The sequence below is a fragment of the Bos indicus genome, chromosome 11 (genome assembly GCF_029378745.1).
Source record: "Bos indicus isolate NIAB-ARS_2022 breed Sahiwal x Tharparkar chromosome 11, NIAB-ARS_B.indTharparkar_mat_pri_1.0, whole genome shotgun sequence".
In the NCBI taxonomy this organism is placed as follows: domain Eukaryota; kingdom Metazoa; phylum Chordata; class Mammalia; order Artiodactyla; family Bovidae; genus Bos; species Bos indicus.
The window spans coordinates 60,211,279-60,237,533 of record NC_091770.1 but is presented as its reverse complement, the minus strand read 5'-3'; the positions used below and the strand labels follow the sequence as shown (position 1 = coordinate 60,237,533).

Here is a 26,255-nt window from a genome sequence, read left to right as displayed (position 1 = left end):
GGCCATCCCTGGGATCCTCCAGGCAAGAACACTGGAGTGGGGTGCCATAGCCTTCTCCAATGCATGAAAGTGAAAAGTGAAAGTGAAGTCGCTCAGTCACGTCTGACTCCTAGCGACCCCATGGACTGCAGCCCTCCAGGCCCCTCCGTCCATGGGATTTTCCAGGCAAGAGTACTGGAGTGGGGTGCCATTTCCTTCTCCATGAATGCTAAGTTTTAAGCCAACTTTTTCATTCTCCGTTTTTACTTTCATCAAGAGGCTCTTTAGTTCTTCTTCACTTTCTGCCATAAGGCTGGTGTCATCTACGTATCTGAGGTTATTGATATTTCTCCCTGCAATCTCGATTCCAGCTTGTGCTTCATCCAGCTCAGCATTTCTCATGATGTACTCTGCATATAAGTTAAATAAGCAGGGTGACAATTTACAGCCTTGACATACTCCTTTCCTGATTTGGAACCAGTCTGTTTTTCCATGTCCATTTCTAACCGTTCCTCCTGACCTGTATACAGATTTCTCAGGAGGCAGGTCAGGTGGTCTGGTATTCCCACCTCTTTCAGAATTTTCCACAATGTGTTGTGATTCACACAGTTAAAGACTTTGGCATAGTCAACAAAGCAGAAGTAGATGTTTTTCTTGAACTCTCTTGCTTTTTCAATGATCCAAAGGATGTTGACAATTTGAATTCTGGTTCGTCTGCCTTTTCTAAATCCAGCTTGAACATCTGGAAGTTCATGGTTCATGTACTGTTGAAGACTGGCTTGGAGAATTTTGAGCATTACTTCTAGCATGTGAGATGAGTGCAATTGTGTGGTAGTTTGAGCGTTCTTTGGCATTGCCTTTCTTTGGGATTAGAATGAAAAATGACCTTTTCCAGTCCTGTGGCCACTGCTGAGAGTTCCAAATTTGCTGACTTATTGAGTGCAGCACTTTCACAGCATCACCTTTTAGGATTTGGAATAGCTCAACTAGAATTCTATCACTTCCACTAGCTTTGTTCATAGTGATGCTTCCTAAGGCCCACTTGACTTCACATTCCAGGATGTCTGGCTCTAGGTTGGTGATCACACCATCTTGATTATCTGGGTCGTGAAGATTTTTTATATATATTTCTTCTGTGTATTCTTGCCACCTCTTCTTTATATCTTCTGTTTCTGTTAGGTCTATACCATTTCTGTCCTTTATTGTGCCCATCTTTGCATGAAATGTTCCATTGGTATCTCTTAAGTTTCTTGAAGAGATCTCTAGACTTTCCCATTCTACTGTTTTCCTCTATTTCTTTGCATTGATTGCTGAGGAAGACTTTCTAATCTCTCCATGCTATTCTTTGAAACTCTGCATTCAAATGGGTATATTTTTCCTCTTCTCCTTTGTCTTTCGCTTCTCTTCTATTCACAGCTATTTGTAAGGCCTCCTCAGACAACCATTTTGTTTTTTTGCATTTCTTTTCCTTGGGAATGGTCTTGCTCCCTGTCTCCTGTACAATGTAACAAACCTCTGTCTATAGCTCATCAGTACTCTGTCTATAAGATCTAGTCCCTTGAATCTATTTCTCACTTCCACTGTATAATCATAAGGGATTTGATTTAGGTCATACCTGAATGGTCTAGTGGTTTTCCCTACTTTCTTCAATTTCAGTCTGAATTTGGCAAGAAGGAGCTCATGATCTGAGCCACAGTCAGCTTCCAGCCTTGTTTTTGCTGACTGTATAGGGCTTCTTCATCTTTGGCCACAAAGAATATAATCAATCTGATTTCGGTGTCGACCATCTGGTGATTTCCATGTGTAGAGTCTTCTCTTATGTTGTTGGAAGAGGGTGTTTGCTATCACCAGTGCGTCCTCTTGGCAAAACTCTATTAGACTTTGCCTTGCTTCATTTTGTACTCCAAGGCCAAATTTGCCTGTTATTCCAGATGTTTCTTGACTCCCTACCTTTGCATTCCAGTCCCCTGTAATGAAAAGGACATCTTTTTTGGGTGTTAGTTCCAGAAGGTCTTGTAGGTCTTCATAGAACCATTCAACTTCAGTTTCTTCAGCATTACTAGTTGGGGCATAGACTTGGATTACTTGATATTGAAATGTTTGCCTTGGAAACAAACACAGATCATTCTGTTGTTTCTGAGATTGCATCCAAATACTACATCAGACTCTTTTGTTGACTATGATGGTTCCTCCATTTCTTCTAAGGGAGTCTTGCCCACAGTAGTAGATATAATGGTCATTTGAGCTAAATTCACCCATTCCAGTCCATTTTAGTTCGCTGATTATTAAAATGTTCACTCTTGCCATCTTCTATTTGACCACTTCCAGTTTGCCTTGATTCATGGAAATAACATTCCAGGTTCCTATGCAATATTGCTCTTTACAACATCAGACTTTACTTCCATCACCAGTCACATCCACACCTGGGTTTTGTTTTTGCTTTGGCTCCATCTCTTCATTCTTTCTGGAGTTATTGCTCCACTGATCTCTAGTAGCCAATGGGGCACCTACTGACCTGGGGAGTTTATCTTTCAGTGTCCTATCTTTTTGCCTTTTCATACTGTTCATGGGGTTCTCAAGGCAAGAATACTGAAGTGGTTTGCCATTCCCTTTCCAGTGGACCGCATTTTGTCAGAACTCTCCACCATGACCCATCCGTTTTGGGTGACCCTGCACAACATGGCTCATAGTTTCATTGAGTTAGACAAGGCTGTGGTCCATGTGATCAGATTGCTTAGTTTCCTGTGATTGTGGTTTTCATCTGTCTGCCCTCTCTGATGGAGAAGGGTAAGAGGCTTATGGAAGCTTCCTGATGAGAGAGACTGACTGAGGGGGAAATTGGGTCTTGTTCTGATAGGCAGAGCCCTGCTCGGTAAATCTTTAATCCAATTTTCTATTGATGGTTGGGGCTGTGTTCCCTCCCTGTTATTTACTTGGGCCAAACTATGGTGGAGGTAATGAAGATAATGGCGACCTCCTTCAAAAGGTCCCTTGCATGCACTGCTGCACTCAGTGCCCCCAGCCCTGCAGCAGGCCACCACAAACCCATGCCTCTGCTGGAGACTCCTGGACATTTATGGGAAAGTCTGAGTCAGTCTCTTGTGGGGTCACTGCTCCTTTCTCCTGGGCCCTGGTGCACACAAGATTCTGTTTGTGCCTGCCAAGAGTTTGTTTCCCAGTCCTGTGTAAGTTCTGGCTGCTCTATGGTGGGTTTAATGGCGGCCTCCCCCAAGAGGGCTTATGCCATACCCAAGTCTGCTGCACCCAGAGCCCCTGTCCCTGAGGCAGTCCACTGCTGAGGTATGGGCAGACCCATACCTCTGCAGGAGACAAACACAGTTCTGTCTCAGTCTCTGTGGGTTCTCTGGGTCCTGGTGCGCACAAGGTTTGTGTGAGGCCTCTGAGTGATTCTGGCGGGTATGGGGTTTGATTCTAAATGAGATTTTGCTCCCTGCTACCGTCTCGCTGGAGCTTCTCCTTTGTTCTTGGACATGGGGTATCTCCTCACAGTCACTCAAGCACCGAGCAGCTGCTGCTCCAGTGCCTACTGTGCTACTGGGGCTTCTCTGCCCTTGGACACGGGGTATCTTCTCACAGTTGCTCCCACACCACGCAGCCGCTGCTCCCAAAACATATATGTACATATTACTAAATATGTATACTCTAAATATGTATATTACCAGCGCTTCCCTGGTAGCTCAGCTGGTAAAGAATATGGCTGCAGTGCAGGAGACCCTGGTTCGATTCCTGGGTTGGGAAGGTCTGCTGGAGAAGGGATAGGCTACCCACTCCAATATTCTTGGGCTTCCCTGGTGGCTCAGCTGGTAAAGAATCTGCCCCCAATGTGTGAGACCTGGGTTCCATCCCTGGGTTTGGGAAGATCCCCTGGAGAAGAGAATGGCTACCCACTCCAGTATTCTGGACTGGAGAATTCCATGGACTGTATGGGGGTCCTTCCATGGGGTCACAAAGAATCAGACAGGGTGGAGCGACTTTCACTTTCACATGGACATGTGTTCTCTGTAACTGTGCTCTTCAAATCGTCTACACCCCTCCATATATACATAACTATGTCAAAGACACATCCAGGAGTATTCATAGCTGCCTTATTCACAATGGCAAATGTGGCAGCCATCTAACTTAGCTGCTTAGATCTCCCTTAAAGACAGGCTCTGCTGTGAGGACTGCAGGCAGTTGACACTACAGTGTACAGGGGCCTGTCAGTACTGCCTTGAAATAGCTGATTGTAAAAATTTCAGGATATTTTCAAACTGGTTGTTAAACATAGCCATTCTTAAAAATTGTTTTGCTGAACTATAATTAAATAAATTACATTCAAAACAAAGATAATTTCTCAAAACTCTTCACTTCCTCTTCTGTTACTACATTTTCTTATACCTATGCTCTCGAGACCCCAGGGACGGGGGAGCCTGGTGGGCTGCCGTCTATGGGGTCGCACAGAGTCGGACACGACTGAAGCGACTTAGCAGCAGCAGCAGCAGCATGCTCTCGAGACTATTACTCTATCTGTGTGGTGGGAAAACTGTGTAATGGTGTCCTATTGGGCATCTTTCCCCAAGTTCATGTTTGGTGATGTGACACTGGTAACTTGAAATTGGCTCTTGTAGTGGGGGAGACACCATGGAAATCAGCCTGTGCTACAAGTTGGACTTTAAAACTTAAAGCAATAAAGAAAATGTTAGTAATGCAGAAAAAACTTGTGTGTGGTATCTAAAGCTGTCACATTGTGAATAGCACAAAAATTTAGGAAAATTCTTCTAGTGTTAGAAAAGTATTCTAGCAAGGAAGTTGCTCACAACATTGGCAAACAAGTGAAATTCTAATATACATGTTGGTTGTTTTACTTTCATTTTAGTCATTAATACAAACAAAAATATCAACCAGCATTCATCAATCAGTTGCAACCATAGGTTGGCTATAGATATAAGAGTTCAGCAAAAACCAGTGAAAGTATTCTGGAAGAATCAATTGTGGGTGATTTACAGTAAAAAGTATGTATTATTTATAACTTGTGTGCTACAATTCTTTTTATTACTAAAATTTATAAGCATAATCACACACACACTTTCTCCCAGAGAGACCGTCATCAACCATTTACCAGCATACCACTGGCTAACAAACAGGCTTCAAGCGCAGCACTTTAGGGTTTTCCCAAGTATACCATCTGAGAACTTGCTTTTCAAAGACAGTGCTAGCCAATGATGAGATTGCCGGACTGGTAGTGTTTGGCCATGTCTCCTCTATGTGCAATCCTTGTGTTGGAGTTCTCTTTTTAACCAGTCGGAGACTTTTTCAGGCCTTCACTGTAGTTTCAGCCTCCTCCTACACAATTATTTTCCTTTCCCTCTCTCTTATCTAAGGTGTCAGAATATATCTTGTCCTGAAAACATTCCTATTCCTCTCCTTTTATCTTTCACAGAAACTTCCCCCAATAACTCTTTCACTTCTAACTCCTTCTTGGTGTCATCTTCCTGAAGGATCCAAACTGACAGCAAACAAATAGTAAATAAATGGAAACAACAGGTAAGTGAATAAACTTAAGAAAGTGATACAGACAATGTTAACGATGCAGATTGGGATTCCTTTGTGGCTCAGCAGTAAAGAATTCGCCTGCAATGCAGGAGATGCAGGAGTTAAGGGTTCAATCCCTGGGTGGGGAAGATCCCCTGGAGGAGGGCATGGCTACCACTCCAGTATTCTTGCCTGGAGAATTCCATGGACAGAGGAGCCTGGTAGGCTACAGTCCATGAGGTGGCAAAGAGTTGGACACAACTGAAGTGACTGAGTACAGCACAATGGTGCTGATTAAATGTAAGAGTATATCTTGTCTGTAACTGTTACATTATGAATAGCACAAAATAAAGAGGAAAATTCTTCCAGTATTGGAAAACTATTATCTTAGCAAAGAATACTATTCAGCAATTAAAAAGGAACAGACCACCCCTATATACAACATGGACGAATCCCTAAAAACTGGTATGTTGATAAAAAGAAGTGAAGAGAAAAAGGACTATATGCAGTATGATTCCATTTATATGAAGTTCTAGAACAGTCAAGGAAATGTGAAATGGAGACCATTCAGGGAAGGGGCACAAAGGACATTTCTGGAATGACTGAAATGTTCTGTACCTTAATATGATTTACGAGTGTACACACTTGTCAAAAGGCATCCAACTACACATTTAAGATCTATTCATTGCACTGTATATATTTCAATACAAAGGTGCAAAAATAATTCTTCCTATGATGATTAAGATTTGTCATTTTCTTCTTGTAGATCTGTCCATTTCTGCTCTATATATTTTGAGGCTATATTATTAGATATCTGCAAACTTATGTATATATAACTGAATCACTTTGCTGTACATAAACTAACACAACATTGTAAATCAACTATTTTTCAATAAAAACAATTTAAAAGATAACTGCAAATTTAGAATATTGCTCACGAGTGGAAGCTTTTTTGCTCTTCTACATACACATACAATATGTCCTCCACACTTACTGCTTCTTTTCCACTCTCTTCTAATGTTCTATTATCAGTGTTTCAGCAAGCTGATTTGGGGTTGGGGTCAAATCACAAGAGGGTCACGTGCAGCCACAGAACTCGCTGCATGCAAACGCCTAGAAGTCCCTTCTGTGGTCATTTGCGGCGTCGGTACCTCAGGGGCTTCCAACTCTAGCTTTGGCTAAGAATCCAGCCAGTATCGTTCCAGTGGTCAAAGCAAATCCTCAGCCAAAACAAAGAGCAGCCTGCAGAAAGGTGAGGGAGTGGGGCGTTTCGCAAGTGTTTACATTCCTGACGGAAGAAGTACTTGGTTCAGACCTCAGAGAAGGGGTCTTGATATCGCGCGTTGCATACCCTAACTGCGTGGTGGCGACAGCAGGTTGTAGGGCCAGGAGTGGGAGGTGGCTGCGGCCTCAGCCTCAGGGAGTAGGGGTTTGTCTGACACTGCACCACGAAGCGACTCAGCCGCAGCAGCAGCAGCACCACGCCTGCTATTTTAAGGTTAGGCTTCTCAAACAGGCGCTTGGTGTAGTGGGAAGGCGTCATTTGAAGAGCCCAAATCCCAAGTGGGAGATGTTGGGGGTGAGGTGGAGATCAGGCTTGTTTGTGGCTACTGGTGGGCGTTCACGCCTTCCGATTCCCACCACTGTAAAGCGCAGGAACCCAAGCAGCAAATGTGCGAGTCACACACCTGCACTGTCAATCACTGGTGGGTGGTCCAGGCTCCACCTTCCTCCAAACTGGTCGATTTCCAGCTTTCAAGTCAGGGTAGAAGGTAACCCACGGCTTCCCATTCTCTGGTTCGCTGGAGAGCCATGTTAGGTCGCGGGATGCAAACGTTACCATTGTCCCGAGACCGCAACACAATAACACGTCCTGCTTTCTTCTGCCGCCGCCACCTCCTCCAAACATATTATTTCAATGAATAAAAAGCCCCACCACTACCACCACAAGTCGTTTCATTAGTGTAATGTGAGAAGTTTGCGTTTAGGGGGTGAAATGCGAAGAGGGACCAGGTGCCCTATTCCGCAGACCAATCCTCTAAATCAGCAAAGACTCAATACTGACTTCCACTAAGGGGCCCCGCGGCGGGCGCCGGTTTTAAGTGATGTTTGGCCCCTCGCGGCCCCTGTAGCGTCCCTAGTTACCGGGCCCCTAGTAACCACCACCCTAAGCAAAGAGCAATCGGGCGCCTGCGGCCACGCCGGCTTCCCCGCCCCGGGCCAGCGCGGGCGCTCAGGCCTCGGCGGCGCGGTGATGGCCGCTTCGCACCGAGCGGCGAAGTTGGCGGCCAGCAGTCTCCAAACCCCGGTCAATCCCAACACCAGAGCGCGGGTCGCCCAGTACGAACGCAAAGACCCCTTGAATTCCCTGTCGGCGGCGGCGGCGGCCATGGAGGAAGAGGAGGAAGAAGAAGAGAAAGAGGCGGCGGCACGGCTGGCGCGGGCGCCGGTAATGCAGGGGCGGGAAGTGGGGTGGGGCTGGGCGCTGGCTGCAATTGGAGGCTGATCGGCGACCCCCGCTGGTGAGGCGCGGGCTGGGAAATGCGCACCCTGTCCTGACCCTCCGTACAGGTGAGCCTGGCCCACCATGTCCTCTGGGCCCTCACGGAAAATACTCAAAACCGAGGGGTTGAAAAGTCTTTTAATTTTAACCAAAGAGATTGTTGTAGAAATTTCTTGGAGGGCATTTACGTTACGCTATTTCTAATGAAAAGTACAGAACTTTATTCTTATGCTCCAGCAACTGTTGGGAGTAGATATTTTCTTTTCTTTTTTTTTTCTTTTCTGTTTCTTTTCAACTTGAGGAAAACTGCTGTCCTACAGAGAATAATCCAAAAAATGCAAGTGAATCAGCTGTGTTATCAGGTGTGCTTTGTTGTCACTTCAATGTCTTGGTTATTAGTGCATCTTAATACAGTACATGAGAGATGATGTTTAAAACCAGCAGGAGTTTAGTGGGTAGATCAGAAACAGAGTTAAGCCTCCAGAGAAGCAAATTACTGAGGCTGCAGTGTTGCCACACTGCTCTTCAGAGTGGGGAGAAACAGCTTTTTCACGGATCAATTTTCAGTGTCAAGTGTTTTGGAAACACCTGTCTACCAGGTAGGGGGCCAAGTCTGCCATCTGCTCTATTCCCTTAAAAGATGAGAACTTTGAATTTTAACCAGCAATCTGCAGATATAAACCTTCTTAACCCCAGGTAAAAGATTCTTTTGTTATTTTTAATATTTATTTTATTTGGCTGTGCTGAGACTCAGTTGCCTCCATGCGACCTTTGTGTGGATTCTTTAGTTGTGGCGTGCAGAATCTACTTCCCTGACCAGGGACGGAACCCAAGGCCCTTGCATTGGAAGTGCAGAGTCTTAACCAACAGAGAAGTCCCCCCACATTCTTAATACTGTTTGCTCAAAGCATCTTAGATTCAAAACATGTGGTCTAGTGAAAGTCATTCAGTCGTGTCCGACTCTTTGCGACCCCCATGGACTATATAGTCCATGGAATTCTCCAGGCCAGAATACTGGAGTGGGCAGCCTTTCCCTTCTCCAGGGGATCTTGTGGTCTCGGGCTATTAGAAATCACTGGATATTTTGGAATTCTAATCTCTTTAATCTGCACTAGAAGTGTTAATGAGAAAATCTGTAGTAACACCTTTTATGGGCAGTATTTTACCAACAGATAAACTACTTGAGGTTATCTAGAGTAAAGCAGATTAAGACCCTGAACTTGAACCAGAATGAGTGACCTACAACCAAATTCACTTATGATAAAGCTTCAAATTTCAATACCCAATGGAGGAGGTAGACTGATGTTGAACATTGATTTGAATGAAGAGAAGAATTTGGAGTCCTGGGTTAGGATCTGTTCATTTGCTAGTTAACATTAAGACGTAACTTCTTTCAGTTTGTTTCCTTATCTATAAAAGAGCTTTAAAATAACTGTCTTTCTTGTCTCACTGGGCTATTATGAGAACCAAATGAGAGCATATGTGATAGCTAAAAGAGTTTGTATAAATTAGTAGTAATAACAACAGCTGCCAGTGGGGCTGTTATTTAAACACCTATCCGAAAGAGAACAAGACAACAAGAGATTAAGTTCTCTTCTGGCTTGCTGTAGTGGAAAAGTCAGTCATTTCTGTGGTTGCAGGTGTACTTCCAGAGTACCCTGTAAAAATGCAAATTTGTATTAGAAACATTACCTTAGGAGAGATCAGTTTATCTAATAAACTAGTTTCTGAGGGACAGTATCTCACTAAAAAAGAAAAAAGGAAGCTAAGTTTAACTCTATTCTGAGACCACGGTACTTGAAGGAACCAAAAGCAAATTTGGATCAGCTGCCACTGTAGTAGTGGTAATGAACCCCCTGCCTGCCAGTGCAAGAGATGTGAGAGATGTGGATTTGATCCCTGAGTCAGGAAGTCCCTTGACGAAGGGAATGGAACCCATTCCAGTGTTCTCTCTAAGAAAATCCCATGGACAGAGGAGCCTGGCAGGCTACAGTCCATAAAGTCACAAAGAGTCTGACACGACTGAAGTGACTTAGCACACAGCACATGGTAGTAGACCTGATGGAGACACTGGGGTTGGCAGACGAAGCACTGGAAAGGCAAGAAAGAGAGTGCAGCAGCCAAGCTTTACCTTCCTCACAGTTTGGCTTGATATCTCACCTTGATTTTTAAATGCTAGTTTCTCTCAACTTTGTCGTCTGTAAAATGGAGTTAACTCAGCTTACCATAGCCATCACACAAAATTGATTACGGAGAACTAACTGTCATAGTTCAGTTCAGTTCAGTTGCTCAGTCATGTTCGACTCTTTCCAGCCCCATGGACTGCAGCACACCAGGCCTCCCTGTCCATCACCAACTCCCATAGTCTACCCAAACTCATGTCCATTGAGTTTGTGATGCCATCCAACCATCCCATCCTCTGTCGTCCCCTTCTCCTCCAACCTTCAATCTTTCCCAGCATCAGGGTCTTTTCCAATGAGTCAGTTCTTTGCATCAGGTGGCCAAAGTATTGGAATTTCAACATCACTCCTTCCAGTGAACACTCAGGACTGACCTCCTCTAGGATGGACTGGTTGGATCTCCTTGCAGTCCAGGGAACTTTCAAAAGTCTTCTCCAACACCACAGTTCAAAAGCATAAATTCTTTGGCACTCAGCTTTCTTTACAGTCCAATTCTCACATCCATACATGACTACTGGAAAAACCATAGCCTTAACTAGATGTATCTTTGTTGGGTAAGTGATGTCTCTGCTTTTTAATATGCTGTCTAGGTTGGTCATAACGGTCCTTCCAAGGAGTAAGCGTCTTTTAATTTCTTGGCTGCAGTCATCATCTGCAGTGATTTTGGAGCCCAAAAAATTCACTGTCATAGTAGGCCCCTTTAAATCCTTTGGCTTGCCAAGCCACTCCCCGCAAGCCCTCATGGCTCCATATACACCCCTTACAGGACTCTGTGCCCATATAAGGGCATTAAGGCATATCCCTTGAATCTAGCCTCAGTTGGAGATATCAGTTCGTAGGTCTTGCTTTGTGGTTGATGATGATATGGGTAAAGGAATATTCTGTAATTCACAGTTAAAATTTCCTGGATTTTCCTAATGGGATGGCCTTCTCTTTTTCAGCACATTTTGAGCATTTATTAAGTGCCAGTAATGGACTATTTAGAAGTGAGTGCCAGCAGACACAGCTCATGTTGTCACAGTGCTTCCAGTCTGATAGGGAAGTTGGACAATAAAATATGAGCAGTCAAATGATTATAAGACAGGAAATGTTGGGAAAGAGGTGAGCAGGCTTCTATAATTAAAAATGTGATAGGTAGGGACCGACTTCAATGAGTTAACATATAAGCCAATGCCTGATAGATGAGAAAGACCAACCATTTTTGGAGACGGGGGTGGGGGTGGGGGTGAGAAAAGCATTCCAGGTAGAGGAAGCAGCATATGCAGAGGCCCAAAGATAGGAAGAGAAAGAGTTTTGTGTCATTAAGAATCTGAAAGACAGCCAACAGGACTGGAAAAGGTCGGAGAGGTAAGGAGGTCCGTACAGACCACGGTAGGGAGTTTAATGTTTATTGCAGGTGCAGTGAGAAGTCTTTGAGGCTTTTAAGAGATGTAGCGTGTTTCTGTTTACATTTTTTAAAGATGACTCTGATGGCTTTGTGGAGAATGATTGGAGGGTTTGAGAAAGAAAGGGGATTGGGTAGGAGGCTGTTGCAGTGATTAAGGGGCCAGAGGCAGTGGCTTGGACCTAGAGTCCAGGCCAGAAGTGGACACAGATTGTATAGGACTTATGTGAGGCCAAGAAAGAAGTCAAGAGTGCTCATGCCCAGATTTCTGGTTTGACCAGCTACATGGAAGATAATGCCATTTACTGGATTGGGAGTAACTTGAAGAGGAGTAGATTCAGAGGCCGGGTGGGAATCAAGGTTTCAGTTTTGAACAGGTAAATTTGAGATATCTGTGAAACTAGGAAGTGGAAAGATGTAGGAAGCAGTTCGGCCTATGAAACTGGAGAACTGCAGGGCATGGGTTGGGAGTTTTCAGCCTTTTTGAAACAGTGAAGTCACTTAGGGACAGAGTGCAGAGAAAGAAGAGAAGGGGCCTAGTATAGAGCTCTTAAAACCCTCAACAACAGTCAGGTCATGAAAATGGGGCAAAAGAGGTTAAGATCAGCTCCCGTGGTAGATTTATTGCTGGAGCATGGAGGTTTCCAATTCATTGGTTTCAGTGATGAGGGGAAGGGTCAGATGCTGCTAAGAGAAGGGACATTTCGTCTCTGAGGCAGGAGGGAAGGCGAAAAGGGGCACAAAAGTGGGCAGTTTTGTAGATGGAAAGATAAGGGAACTCCCTGTGATAGTTTCTTTTTTCCTGAAGAAATAAAGGTGTTATCATTTGCAGTTGGGGGGTGGGGGTGGGAGCAGGTAGAATAGCAAGGAACAGGTAGGCAGGATCGTGGGGGCAGTGTGAGAGCCACTTCCAGGAGCACAGGACGTGCCAGGCTGACCAAGTAGCCATTAGAAATTGTTCAGTTTTTAATTTAGTATTACTATTCACAAAACATTTTCTTTTTTTTTGTTGTTACATTTTAATTATAGAAGTAATACATAAACATTCTCCTTTTAAAATTTAAATAAAGCTAAGGCCCTTTAATACTTCTCCCTGCAAAAAAAGAGTCTGGCTCCCTCCTCCCTCCGCATTAGTAGCCACTGGGTTTTATTTTGTTTTGTTTGTAAATGTTTGTTTTATTTGGCTGCACCTGGTCTTAGTTGCAGCATGCAGGATCTTTAGCTGCAGCATGTGGGATCTAGTTCCTTGACCAGGGATTGAACCCAGGCCCTGTGCATTGGGAGCCCAGAGTCCTAGCCACTGGACCACCAGGGAAGTCCTAGTAGTCACTGTTTTGAATCAGATATATACTCTAGGCCTTTTCTTATCTCCTGTGTACATAATATTTTAATATATGGTAGCATTTTGTAGATATATATTGTCCTGCCCCTTGGTTTTTTCCTTTTATCATTTACATGTAGATCTACCTCATTCCTTACAAATCCCTTTAATGCAAAAAAAATTTTTTTAATAAAAATTCCAGAATTATAGATGATAACTTTAACACAGATAATGATGAATGCTGATTACTAATGAAGCAACATGTGTTGGAAGGAGTCGTCATCTAAATGGGTCAAGCCAGTCTAGGGAAGATTATCCTCTAATCTCATGGCTGTGTGTACAACATTCTACAAAAAGCTCAACAGTTAAAGGGAAAGGGTGCAATCTTAGGCTCTTGGAAAATAATGTCCTTGGCCTAGGTTATCTGAACTACTGTTTCCTTCTGTGTGGAGACAATGATGAATTTAGAGTTGGAAGCTGCTTATTAACCATTTATCTGTTTTGGGTAAAACACTGTGAGATCTGTTTATCTGAAAAGTTTTGTGTTCCCAGCATTAAGCTGAAGTGGAGTGAATACTGTGCAGTCAGTGCTTAAGTATAATTATCAGGCCTGTTGCATCTCTTTAGAAGTTACACATCCTTCTGTATCATTTTCAAACATCTTTTCCAGGTTCAAATAAACTTCATCCTTTTTGTGAAAATGATTGTTATAAGACCTTCTTTTAAGGAAGAGTCTAAAAGAATGAATGGTGGATGCTTTTGCCTAAAAACGATTCTTTGGAATATCCACCCTATTTTAATGATAGCTTTCGGAAGATAACCCCTTTCCTTAATACTCAGTAGAATATAGCTCTTTAGAGCAGCCAGTATTTCTTTGATTTAGCCTTTGGTGAGGGAATACCTGTTCATTCCCCTTGGGAGGACTTAATATTGTTTTAGCTGGACATTTGTTTATCTAGTAAACACTGATTGAGTGTCTTTCAGTGACACTCTTCTAGGCACTGGGGACACAACAGAGCAAATGCTTGCTTTCGTGATGCTTACTCTTTGGTAGGGACAGGGAGGTAATACACAACGACATCAGCAAATAAGAGTAGAATGTCAGTTGGTGGTGAGTACTTATGAGACGAAATAAAGCAGGAAAAAAAAAAGGGTGGCAGTGAGTCAGAGGAGAGGTTGTCATTTCAAAAACGGGTAGTCAATGAAGACCTTGTGGAGAGGATGACATTTTGAGTAAAGCTCTGAAGGAGTGAGCAGGTGGGCCGTGCAGATATCTGGAGGCAGAGCATCCGAGGGGGAGGGAACAGTAAGCCCTCAGGGTGATTCTGCTGATTCTGTGAGCACTAGAGAACCTGCAGGCTGGAATCAGCCCCTGCTGCTAGAGTGAGCTGCTGCTGCCCAGAGGAAGAACACTGCTGGGGTGATGTGTGGTTGTGCTTAGTCGCTCAGTCGTGTCCAACTCTTTGCGACCCCATAGACTTTAGTTCGCCAGGCTCCTCTGTCCATGGGGATTCTCCAGGCAAGAATACTGGAGTGGGTTGCCATTTGCTCCTCCAGGGGATCTTCCCAACCCAGGGATTGAACCCAGGTCTCCCACATTGTGGGCGGATTCTTTACTGTCTGAACCACCAGGGAAGCTGGGGTGATACAAGCAGACAAATAGATGGAGAACTAACAGGAAGGAATAGTCCCTTCTTCCTCCTCCAGCCTTGCAGTCTCCCTCTAGCCCCACTTTTGGCAGAATCTAGTGGTAAGTCTCGGAGAAGGCAATGGCAACCCACTCCAGTACTCTTGCCTGGAAAATCCCATGGACAGAGGGGCCTGATGGGCTGCAGTCCATGGGGTCGCTAGGAGTCGGACATGACTGAGCGACTTCACTTTCATGCATTGGAGAAGGAAATGGCAACCCACTCCAGTGTTCTTGCCTGGAGAATCCCAGGGATGGGGGAGCCTGGTGGGCTGCCATCTATGGGGTTGCACAGAGTCGGATACGACTGAAGCGACTTAGCAGCAGCAGCAGCAACAGCAGTGGTAAGTCTCTGGCAAAGCAGAAATGTTGTTTGCAGAGTCCTGTCCCCAGCATCACTTAGCAGGGTATAAAAGGGTGACTTTGGAGCTGTGAGACAATAGTTTAACAACTGGCTCACATACTTTATGTTTCTTAAAGCTGAAGTTCCAAAGTTCTTAGCCTCCCCACATGACTGAGAAGTGCAGAACCTAGGCTTGAATGAGAATTCTGACACCATGTCTGTAATCTTTCCCCCAAGCCATATGAACGTTCCAAACTCCAAAGTGTCCGACCCTTTCAGCTTTGAAGGGTTGTAAGGGGGCTGAAACCAGATGACCAGGGAGGGGTCGGGAGCCATCTATAGATAGAAACCGCATCTTGATTGCCCTAACCTCCCTTTCCAGGCTTTCTGCCCCAAATTGCTTTGTTCATTTTTACTTTCCTTATAGCCTGTAGTTCAGTTCAGTCACTCAGTCATGTCCAACTATTTGCAGCCCCATGAATCACAGCATGCCAGGCCTCCCTGTCCATCACCATCTCCTGGAGTTCACCCAAACTCACGTCCACTGAGTCGGTGATGCCATCCAGCCATCTCATCCTCTGTCGTCCCCTTCTCCTCTTGCCCCCAATCCCTCCCAGCATCAGAGTCTTTTCCAATGAGTCAACTCTTTGTATGAGGTGGCCAAAGTACTGGAGTTTCAGCTTTAGCATCATTCCTTCCAAAGAAATCCCAGGGCTGATCTCCTTCAGAATGGACTGGTTGGACCTCCTTGCAGTCCAAGGGACTCTTAAGAGTCTTCTCCAACACCACAGTTCAAAAGCATCAATTCTTCGGCGCTCAGCTTTCTTCACAGTCCAACTGTCACATCCATACATGACTACTGGAAAAACCATAGCCTTGACTAGACGGACCTTTGTTGGCAAAGTAATGTCTCTGCTTTTGAATATGCTGTCTAGGTTGGTCATAACTTTTCCTCCAAGGAGTCAGCGTCTTTTAATTTCATGGCTGCAGTCACCATCTGCAGTGATTTTGGAGCCCCAAAAAATAAAGTCTGACACTGTTTCCTCTGTTTCCCCATCTATTTCCCATGAAGTGATGGGACCAGATGCCATGATCTTCGTTTTCTGAATGTTGAGCTTTAAGCCAACTTTTTCACTCTCTTCTTTCACTTTCATCAAGAGGCTTTTTATTTCCTCTTCACTTTCTGCCATAAGGGTGGTGTCATCTGCATATGAGGTTATTGATATTTCTCCCAGCAATCTTGATTCCAGCTTGTGCTTCTCCAGCCCAGCGTTTCTCATGATGTACTCTGCATAGAAGTTAAATAAGCGGGGTGACAATATACAGCCTTGACATCCTCCTTTTCCTATTTGGAACCAGTCTGTTTTTCCATGTCCAGTTCTCACTGTTGCTTCCTGACCTGCATACAGGTTTCTCAAGAGGCAGGTCAGGTGCCTGCAGCTGTGTGCTTTCCACCATGTCCACCCACCCACCCACAACCCCATCCCCACTGCTTTTACTGTCATTTCCTCTTTCTAGAGTACCTTTTCCCTCTTTCCCCATATACTTGCTCTGATCCTCCAGTTTTTCTATTCTTTGGCTCAGCTCAACTATCACCTCCTCCAGGAAGTCTTTCAGTATCTTCCAAACTCAAAACCAATGCTCCCTTCCTTTAAGTATGGTATCACTTTGTTGCTGAATCCAAGTTCGTTTGCCCAATGTACAGTGAAGCCAAACGAACTGACACATTGGAGCTTAGAGCAGAGAAAGTTTTATTGCAGAGCCAAACAAGGACAGTGGGCAGCTTGTGCTCAAAAAGCCTGACTACTCTGTTGGGGAAGAGGTTTTATAAGCAAAATTTAGGGGGTGGGCTTCAAGCGTGTGTGACCTTTTCTCTGATTGGTTGATGGGAGGTAACAGGGTGGTGGTCAAGGAAGCTCAATCATCATTCTTCCAGTTCCAACCATTCTGGGATCAGTGTGCTTCTCCTTAGCCTGAAGTTACCATCCTCTACCTGGGTGGGTGCCTTAGTTTCTGTATCAGATTGTTTTGTGTTTCCCTTAAGGAGGAACCAGGACCCTGCTCCTTCCCCACACTATTTCTTGACTGCCTTTCTTTTTTTTCCCTGCAGTCCCTAACTCCTCTCATTAGTAACTGTTTGCATCTGCTCTTTGAAACAAGGATATGGAAAGACTCTTGTGTCCTGGAGAGCCTCACAGGATTCTGCTGTTTCAGCCTGATCTTGGTGATCTTTTGTGACAGTGGTCCATTTCATACTTTTTGTACATTATTTTAAAAAATTAGTTATTTATTGTATTTTTGGTTGCACTGGGTCTTTGTTGCTGCTTGCAGGCTTTCTCTAGTTGTGGCGAGCGGGGGCTACTCTTTATTGCAGTGCTTGGGCTTCTCATTGCGGTGGCTTCTCTTATTGTGGAGAACAGGTTCTAGGCTCATGGGTCTTAGTAGTTGCAGCTCGTGGGCTCTAGAGTGCGGGCTCAGTAGTCATGATGCACGGGCTTAGTTGCTCCATGCTGCGTGGAATCATTCCACATGAAGGATTGAACCCATGTCCCCTGCATTGACAGCTGGATTCTCAACCAGGGGACCACCAGGGAAGTCCTATCACTGCTTATTTGGATGCTAGTGTTTGCCAACATTTCCATCCTCAAGTTCTCGCCTCTCACTGCTCACAGGAAGCCTTATCTACACGCAGGGCTGCACCTGCATTTCTGTGTGCATTGCTGGCTCCTGTATTTCCATCTCCAGCCCAGCTTTCTTACCAGGTCTCCAGATATATTTACCCCTCTGTTTCCTGGACATTGGGCTGCCCTACTGTCCCCTCACACTTAGTGTGTCTAAGACCTAGATTAATTTCCTTTCCTTAAAAATACTCCTTTTCCCTGTAGCCCCTCTACTGATAAATGGCAGATCGTCATTTACCTAGACATGCAGCACTCCAAACAGAAAACATTTTCAGTTTCTTGCCCACAGTCCAGGCCATTGTCAGGTTAATGATTCAGCCTCTTAAATCTCCCAATAGCCCATTAACTGCCACCAACCTTGCTTTCCGTCCCTCCACTTCACTACCAGAGAGTCCTTCTGGGTGTTACTGACTGTCACTCTCTGCTCACATCCTTCAGGGCTCCTGGTGCCTGTGGCTTGGCCCACTGGGCTTTTGGTTGGGGCCCTTTACTTGCCTTTTTCACCTTGTTTTCCCTCCTCCGTTGTGCTCCATATATGCTCTTCCCCACCCCCTCTCAGACTGTATACCTTCCTCTGAGCACAGCATGCTTGTTACTTCCACTTGCAGAGAAAAAACCCTCCTGCACTTGGGAGGAGTGTGGTGTGTCTTTGGAGTCTAACAGGCATGGTATTGGAGCCCAGCTCTGCTGCTTACTAGCTGTGTGACTGTAGACAGGTCACCTGACTCCTCTGAGCCTCAGTTTCCTCACCAAGGACAGAGACCTGCCAGTTGCATCATCATGAAGCAACAGTGAATGTTCGAGCCCTAGGCCTCAGTTTCTTTGTTTTTCACAAACCTTGTCCTTATCCAGCCTTGTGTCTCCAGTCTTTCTGATCTCTGCAAATTTTGCCTCTTCTTTCCTCTGGTCAGAATTAGACGATCTTTCTGTGAGCTCTCAAGGTCCCTGATATCGTGACATACGTGGTCACTTCTCTGTCTCCCTGCTCAGCTTGGAGCAAATCATGGGCAGGAATCAGGAGTTCTGTCTCATTCAGAGCCTGCTATTGATTATTTATCTGCATGTCCTCTTCTAAACTAGCTGGAAGCTTCTGGAAGGTGGAGTTGTCTTTTTTTTTTTTCTAATGCTACACATTTATTCAAAAGGTCAGAAGTTTAAAAAGACTTAAACATGTTGGCAAGAATATGAAAGAACCAGAAGTCTCAAACTCTTCTTGTAGGAATACAAAAGGAAACAACCATTTTAGATCACAGTATGTGCTGATGTGCTCAGTCACTCAGTTGTGTCCAACTCTTTGAGACCCCATGGACTATAGCCCACTAGGCTCCTCTGTCCATAGAATTTTCCAGGCAAGAATACTAAAATGGGTTGCCATTTCTGGAAGATAGAGTTTTTATCTGATTTGTATCTTTCAGCAGCTAGCTAAATACTGAGTGTCTCTAAATATTGAATGAATGAGGAAATTAACAAAGTACTCATTCCCATAGCTAAGAAGGTAATGGTGAAGAGCACATAGGAAAAACAGCAGACGATATCAGAAAATTCTCTTAATTGACTTGAATGACTCAAGTGGGTCTTAAGAAGCACTGCTGTTAATAAAGCTAGTGGATATGATGAAATTCCAGCAGAACTATTCAAATCCCTTAAAGGATGTTGCCATCAAGGTTTTGCATTCATTATGTCAGCAAATCTGGAAGACCCAGCAGTGGCCACAGGACTAGAAAAAGTCCATCCTCATCCCAGTTCCCAAGAAGGCTAGTACCAAAGAATGTGTTAACCATCGGACAATTGCACTCATTTCTTATGCTTGTAAGGTCATGCTTAAAATCTTGCATGCTAGGCTTCAGCATTATCTGAACCAAGAACTTGAGGCTGTCCAAGCTGGGTTTAGAAAAGGAAGGGGAACTAGAGATCAAATTGCCAACATTCACTGGATTATAGAGAAAGCAAGGGAATTTCAGAAAAACCTCTCTGTTTCATCAACTGTGCTAAAGCCTTTGATTGTGTGGCTCATAACAAACTGTGGAAAGCTCTTAAAGAGATGAGAATAGCAGACCATCTTACCTGTCTCCTGAGAAACCTGTATGCGGGTCAAGAAGCAACAGTTAGAACCCTGTATGGAACAACTGATTGGTTCAAGATGGAGAAAGGAGTATGACAGGGCTGTCTGCTGTCACCCTGTTTGTTTAACCGATAGGCTGAGCACATCTTGAGAAATGCTGATCTGAATGAGTTACAAGCTGAAATCTAAATAGGCGGGAGAAACATCAACAACCTCAGATATGCGGATGATAACCACTCTAATGGCAGAAAGCGAGGAGGAACTAAAGAACCTCTTGATGAGTGTGAGGAGGCGAGTAAAAGAGCTAGCTTAAGACTAAATATTACGAAAACTAAGACTATGGCACCCAGCCCCATTACTACATGGCAAATAGAAGGGGAAAAAGTGGAAGTAGTGACAGATTTCCTCTTCTTGGGCTCCCAAATCACTGTCGGTGACTATAGCCATGAAGTCAAGACAATTGCTTCTTGGCAGGAAAGCTGTGACAAACCTAGACAGTGTGTTGAAAAGCAGAGACATTACTCTGCTGATAAAGGTCCATATTGTCAAGGCGGTGATCTTCCCAGTTGTCTCATACAGTTGTGAGAGCTGGACTGTAAAGAAGGCAGAACGCCAAAGAATTGATGCTTCCAAACTGTGGTGCTGGAGAAGACTCCTGAAAGTCCCTTGGACAGCAAGGAGATCAAACCAGTCAATCTTAAGGGAGATCAACCCTGAATTTCACTGGAAGGACTGATGCTGAAGCTGAAGCTCCAGTATTTTGGTCATTTGATGCGAACAGACAACTCATTTTAAGATCCCTGATGCTGGGAAAGATTGAGGGCAGAAGGAGAAGAGGGCATCAGAGGATGAGATGGCTGGATAGCATCACAGAAGCAATGAACATGAACTTGGGCAAACTCCGGAAGATGGTGAGGGACAGGGAGGCCTGACGTGCTGCAGTCCATGGGGTCACAAAGAGTTGGACACGACTGGGTGACTGAGCAACAGCAGCAACATGACTCATAAAGCAATTCTCCAACTTATTTGGTAATGAATTTCTGCACACTTGTTCTACTGAAGAAAACTTGTTTTCTTTCATTTGTTTTCTCTTAAGTTATCCCAAGTGGTACAACACTGGCCTCGTGTACACTGTTTTTGAGCCCATTAAAGTGTTATATCTATAAGTATTATGGACAACTGAATTTTCTGTTGGGAGACACTATTCAGGTTTATTTTCTAGAGTCTTATCAGGTTGGATCTCTATTTTTCTTTGGCAAATATACTTTTTTCATTTTGAGTCTATTTCAGGCAGTAAGCTAAATTTAAAACCATAGTAACCTTTTATGCATAGTATCATAGACAATTTCAATTGTTTCTCACCTGAGAAAATATGAAATCTTTATAAACTTGTGGAGGATATGGGGGTTTACCTCTTTAAAGTTCCTTCAGTTAAAAGAAGTTGAAAGGTCTTTGAAGGGAGTGAGGGGGAAAGGATCAGTCATACCCTCATAGGCATGTATAGAGAATAACCGCCCTACGTGTTCTTGTTCCCTTGTCACCCCCACAGTCCTTGTCACCATGGGAGCTGCTGTTCTTGTTGCCCACAGGAGTGGCTATTCTGGAAGTCCCTCCTACCCTCACCTCCTTCTGTTCCTGAGGTTGCCCCCAACCCCCACCCCACGCACACTGAGGAAAGTTTCTTTCTGGCTTCTTGAGGCGCCCCCGAGAATTTTGTTCCCTCCATTCCCACATTTCCCGAAATTCTCATTCAGTTTTCCTCCCTGCCGAAACACCCCTGGGGCCCACACTGCAAAGCCCAGCTCAGAGAGGGCACTGGGCTATGGTTGCTTGGTCTGCAGCAGGAGAAATTGTGTTCTTCATCTCAGATAAACCTGCGCTGAGAAGGAGGCTCTTTATAAAGTGTGGTTTGATCCTGCCGTAGTGTTTCTTAGTACATAATTTGAGAATCTAACCACCCTTTAAAAGATGGATTAAACAGTATATATTTTCTGGCAACTTGGTCTCTCTCTTTCCCTCTCTCTCTCTCTTATTCTTAATAAAATATTTATTAGGAGAAAACGTATATAGCCCACGAGTAACTTATAATATGTTATATGTACATAGTCCACAAGTAAACATATAACCTCATTAAGTGGACTTTTAAAAAAGCAGCATTGGGAATAAATGTCAACTTAATTTGTCTTTCAACTCCAGACATCATATAACAGGTTTTTTTCATCCTACCAGGCTGATTTTAACACCAGCATTTCTAGGGTGAATGAACAAAAACATATAAGCCATGAGGATTTTGTGAACTTTTCTGATATTTACCACTCTAATGAAGAGTATTTCAGGAAACTAGAAGAGCTGAAGGCAGCCCACATAGAAACTATGGCAAAGTTAGAGAAATTGTACCAGAGTAAATTAAATTTAAAGGAAGTTCAACCAGCAGTCACCAGGGAAGAAGCTGCTAGTGTCTCTTCTGGGTAAGTTTGTCCATATTGTTATTTGTGGACTGTAAGATAAAATATATACTTAAAAATGCAAAACAAATTATTTCAAAATACTTTCTCTCAAATATCCCTTTGTGCTTTTAATGATATATGGAGGTGGGTTTTTATTCAGATTGTTTGATGGCTTATCAACCTACTAGGTAGCTTCTTGCTTTGAGGGTTATTTGATGGCCATTTAGGTCTTTTCTCTCTGATGCACCACTCTTAGACATGTATCAGAATATTTAGTCTGGGCCGTTTTCAAATGTTGAATATTAAAATTCAGTTTTAAATGTCTTTTTAAAAATATAGTATGTGGATTAACATGAGCTCATTACAGATATAACACAGATTGTTCAGAACTAAGACATAAATCTGATTTGTTTTCAAAATAGTCATTTTTGCCATAAACCTGCTTCTTTTGAAACTTGAGGCCACTCATCCAGTTAGTCAGCACTGATGGTGCATCTCCTGTGTACCAGATGTTGCCTAGGCACTGAGGACTCAAAATCAAGATGCTCTCAAGGAGATCAAAGACAATCTGAGATCCAAAAATACAACATGGTGTAACAGAGTATCATGGAGAGAGAGGAAGAGCAGTTGAACATGTCAGAGTGTCAGTGGAGGGATACAGGCAAGTGAAGTATCATATCGGAGTTCAGTCTTAGAGGAGAAATAGCTGAAACAGATGTAGGAAGCGAGGAGTGCCCTTCTAGGTACCAGGAACCATGTGTACAAAGCGCCTTGAGAAATCACCAGTGTGGGAGAAACTGCCTATGATTGGATCTGACTTAAGAATGGTGACCTGGGTAGGGAGAGGCAAGAGGTGAAACTGGAAAGGTAGGCAGGAGCTAGTCTTGAGGGGCTTTATAATCTAAGCTTGGTAACAATGGCAAGTCATGGGAAAGTTTCAGGAAAGAAAGTGATGTGATCAGATGTCTATTTTAGGATGGTGACTCTGGAAAACATGTGGAGAATTCAATAGTGGTTAGATATAAGGAAACTCTGTCTCAGGTTCCTCCCCTGTAAAATGAGGAAGTCAACTTAGATCAATTTCAGGCATCTCCCAGGCTCTGTTCTAAAAAAATTTGATAGTTTTCATCAGCCCTGTCCAGTTCCTATTTTCTAACTGATTTTACCTTGATCTTAGAAATTATGTAGTTTTTAATTTTTCTATTTGGTCACATGCAACTGAAAAGGTAACCTGATTATTCTCCTCACTTGCTTAGGTCTTTATCAGAAAAGAACTCCTATCACCCTGTCTCATTAATGACATCAATTTCAGAACCTGATTTAAGTCAGTCTTCCTCCTTGATTGTGTCTTCCTCTGAAGAAGAGTTGCCCAACTTAGAAAAAAAGTATTCTGAGAAAAGCGGTATGATGACCTATGCTAAGGAGCTCATCAACAACATGTGGACAAACTTCAGTGTAGAAGATTATATCCAGCATGAAGATGTCAACCTGCCAGTACTTGAAAAACAAAGAAAGAAACCGAAGGAATGGGTGCCAAGGATTACAGTACCTGAGCCTTTTCAAATGATGGTTAGAGAGCAGAAGAAAAAAGAAGAGAACATGAAATCGAAATCAGATATTGAAATGGTACACAAACTGCTCAAGAAGCAAGAAGAGGAGTCAGAGTGTAAGAAAAAATTCCGAGCCAACCCAGTTCCTGCGTTCGTCTTTCTCCCCCTTTATCATGATATAGTCAAGCAAAATGAGGTACGGAGGAGGGCTATGAAGGAGAGAAACAAAGAAGCTCTTTTAGCCTCTCAAAAGCCCTTTAAGTTTGTTGCAAGGGAGGAACAGAAGCAAGCAGTTAGGGAAAAGCAGCTGAAAGACTTTTTTAAGTCTAAAAAGAAAACAAATCGTTTTAAAGCCAGACCTGTACCTCGATCTACTTACAGTTCAACTATCAATGACAAGTTAACAGAAGAAGAACTCTATAAAAACATGAGGGCACAGCAGAGAACTCAAGACTTTTTACAGAATCCATCCCCTCGGCCTTACAGTCCAGCTCGCAGGAGTTTTGCTACAAGGAAGTCCAGGGGTCCTGAACAGGCTGAGAAGTCCAAGTATAAACACAGGGTTAGGCGCCAGGCTGCTGATTCTGAAGACCTACCTGAGAGGTATCAGAAACACCACTCAGAACAGAAGTATCGCAAATTCCTGACAGTCTGTGAACCATGTGACCTTCAGGCAGCCTCACATTCAGCCACTAAAAGAGAGAAAATTTTGGCAGACATTGAAGCAGATGAAGAGAATTTAAAAGAAACACGTTGGCCTTATCTGTCTCCAAGGCGCAAGTCACCAGTAAGGGCTGCAAACACAAAGCCTGCACCCTGTAGCTGCAACCCTCCAACGCCCACGGTGTCCTCCCGAGGAAGAGAGCAGGCCACAAGGTAAATGACCAATACAATGAGGACTGACTCACGGTCGCGCTAGTGATTTTGTGTTGGGGGATTTGAAAATACTATGCTATGTTATCCAGTAACATATTTTACTATAAAATATAGAACGTTTTGCCAGAAGGTGTGCTAAGAGGTCTTCCCTGGTGGCTCCAATGGGAAAGAACCTGCCTGCAATGCAGGAGACTGGGGTTCAATCCCTGGGTCAGGAAGACCCAAGAACTAAATATATTTTCCATTTTATGAATCTTTGGGGCTAGAAAAGGTTACAGTCAGCCTATCGATTTCTAGTTACAACTCAGATCCTTCTCAAAAGGTTGCCCTTTTTTTTCAGCCATTGAATTATCCTGTGCTAAATCTTTACTAAACAACATTCTCATTGGCTTAAAGTGAATTAAGCCTTAGTTTGTTGCCCTCAGGAGATCACTTGAGGAAAAGAAAATGTTGGAAGAAGAGAGACATCGGATATTAACTAAGCAGAAGCAAAGAATGAAAGAATTGCAGAAACTCCTGACAACCCGGGCTAAGGCTTATGACTCACATGAGAGTTTAGCTCAAATGTCTAAATCCAGAATAAAAGCTCTCAGGTATCACGAGAGAACCCTGACCCTCCAGATCACTGGTTTTCAAACTTTTTTTTTTCATCAGTGTACCCCTCAAATATATAAATGAATGAAGAATAGCATTAATATTTCAGTTTGTGGATTCAAGTTACTATCAATTACTTACAGTTTACTTACACACACACACACTCTAATGCTCACTCACTTCATGGTAAGAACCAACATGCATACTCACCCCACAATGAAGACCATGATGCCGTGTTGATGGACAGAAGCATTTTATACTGTGGCCATGGTTCACAGTTGTAATCCTGTATTAGCATCTAAACTTTTTATTTATATTATTTTTTATTGTACAGTGTGATATTGAGAAAAATCTTGATTCACACAAAGCTCTTTTTTAACAGCTTGCTGTGTACTCTCAAAATATTCTTCAGTAAACAAATATGTCCAAGACCTTTGTTCTAAGGTCTACACAAAATCTGATAACACAGATTAGCACATTGATGTTATGTGATGTGTCAATTAACATGTGTGTTAAGGTTTAGTGGTATGTGACACACTGGAATTCTGCAGTACAAAGTTTGAAAATCAGTGTTCCAGAGGAATATTTTTATGTTGCAACATAAAAATATTCATGTTTAAGTAGTAAAGTATCTCCCTCAAAGCTGGGTAAGTAACATGATTTATTAATTTTTAATCTGATTCATAAGTACCCCCCAAATCTATATTTGCTTTTAATTGTGATCATTCCTTTAAATATGTATATTATATGTAATAATTATTATATTCATTTATAATGTATATTATATATATATATACCTTATAATGTGTATAAGTGTAACTCATTGATAGAAGGAGCTTGATTTGATGAACTTGAGCAAAATATTCTCTAGAAATATACCATTCATCTTTAGAAAGTAAACTGGATTTTCCATAATGCTAAATTGTGTATATTTAAGCATAATTATCATTTTATGGTATAATTATTTTTTCTAATCCAGGAAGTCATGATCTTGGTAGAATTAGTGTATTTTACATAGAGAAAATAGCATAGTTTAATTCATTATAGGATCTGGTTCAAACAGTGGGTATACTTACTGTGAGTTTTTGTGTTTTGGTTCCTGTTTCTCTATATGTG

At 43.2% G+C, this 26,255-nt stretch overlaps 1 protein-coding gene across 3 annotated transcripts in view; it reads left to right on the top strand.

Annotated features, from left to right (window-relative positions):
* The first annotated feature begins 7,526 nt into the window (after positions 1 to 7,526).
* The window catches only part of FAM161A (FAM161 centrosomal protein A), a 31,876-nt gene continuing 13,147 nt past the window's right edge, over positions 7,527 to 26,255 (top strand). The window contains exons 1-4 of one of the 3 annotated variants that reach the window (XM_019969488.2): positions 7,527 to 7,960; positions 21,902 to 22,140; positions 23,376 to 24,545; positions 24,971 to 25,138. In XM_019969488.2, the coding sequence (XP_019825047.2) occupies positions 7,766 to 7,960; positions 21,902 to 22,140; positions 23,376 to 24,545; positions 24,971 to 25,138 (1,772 nt within the window). In that variant the 5' untranslated portion in view covers positions 7,527 to 7,765. Of the gene's footprint in view, positions 7,961 to 8,002; positions 8,083 to 21,901; positions 22,141 to 23,375; positions 24,546 to 24,970; positions 25,139 to 26,255 lie in introns of those variants that run through there. The other 2 variants (XM_070798860.1, XM_070798859.1) reach the window with 2 other exon arrangements.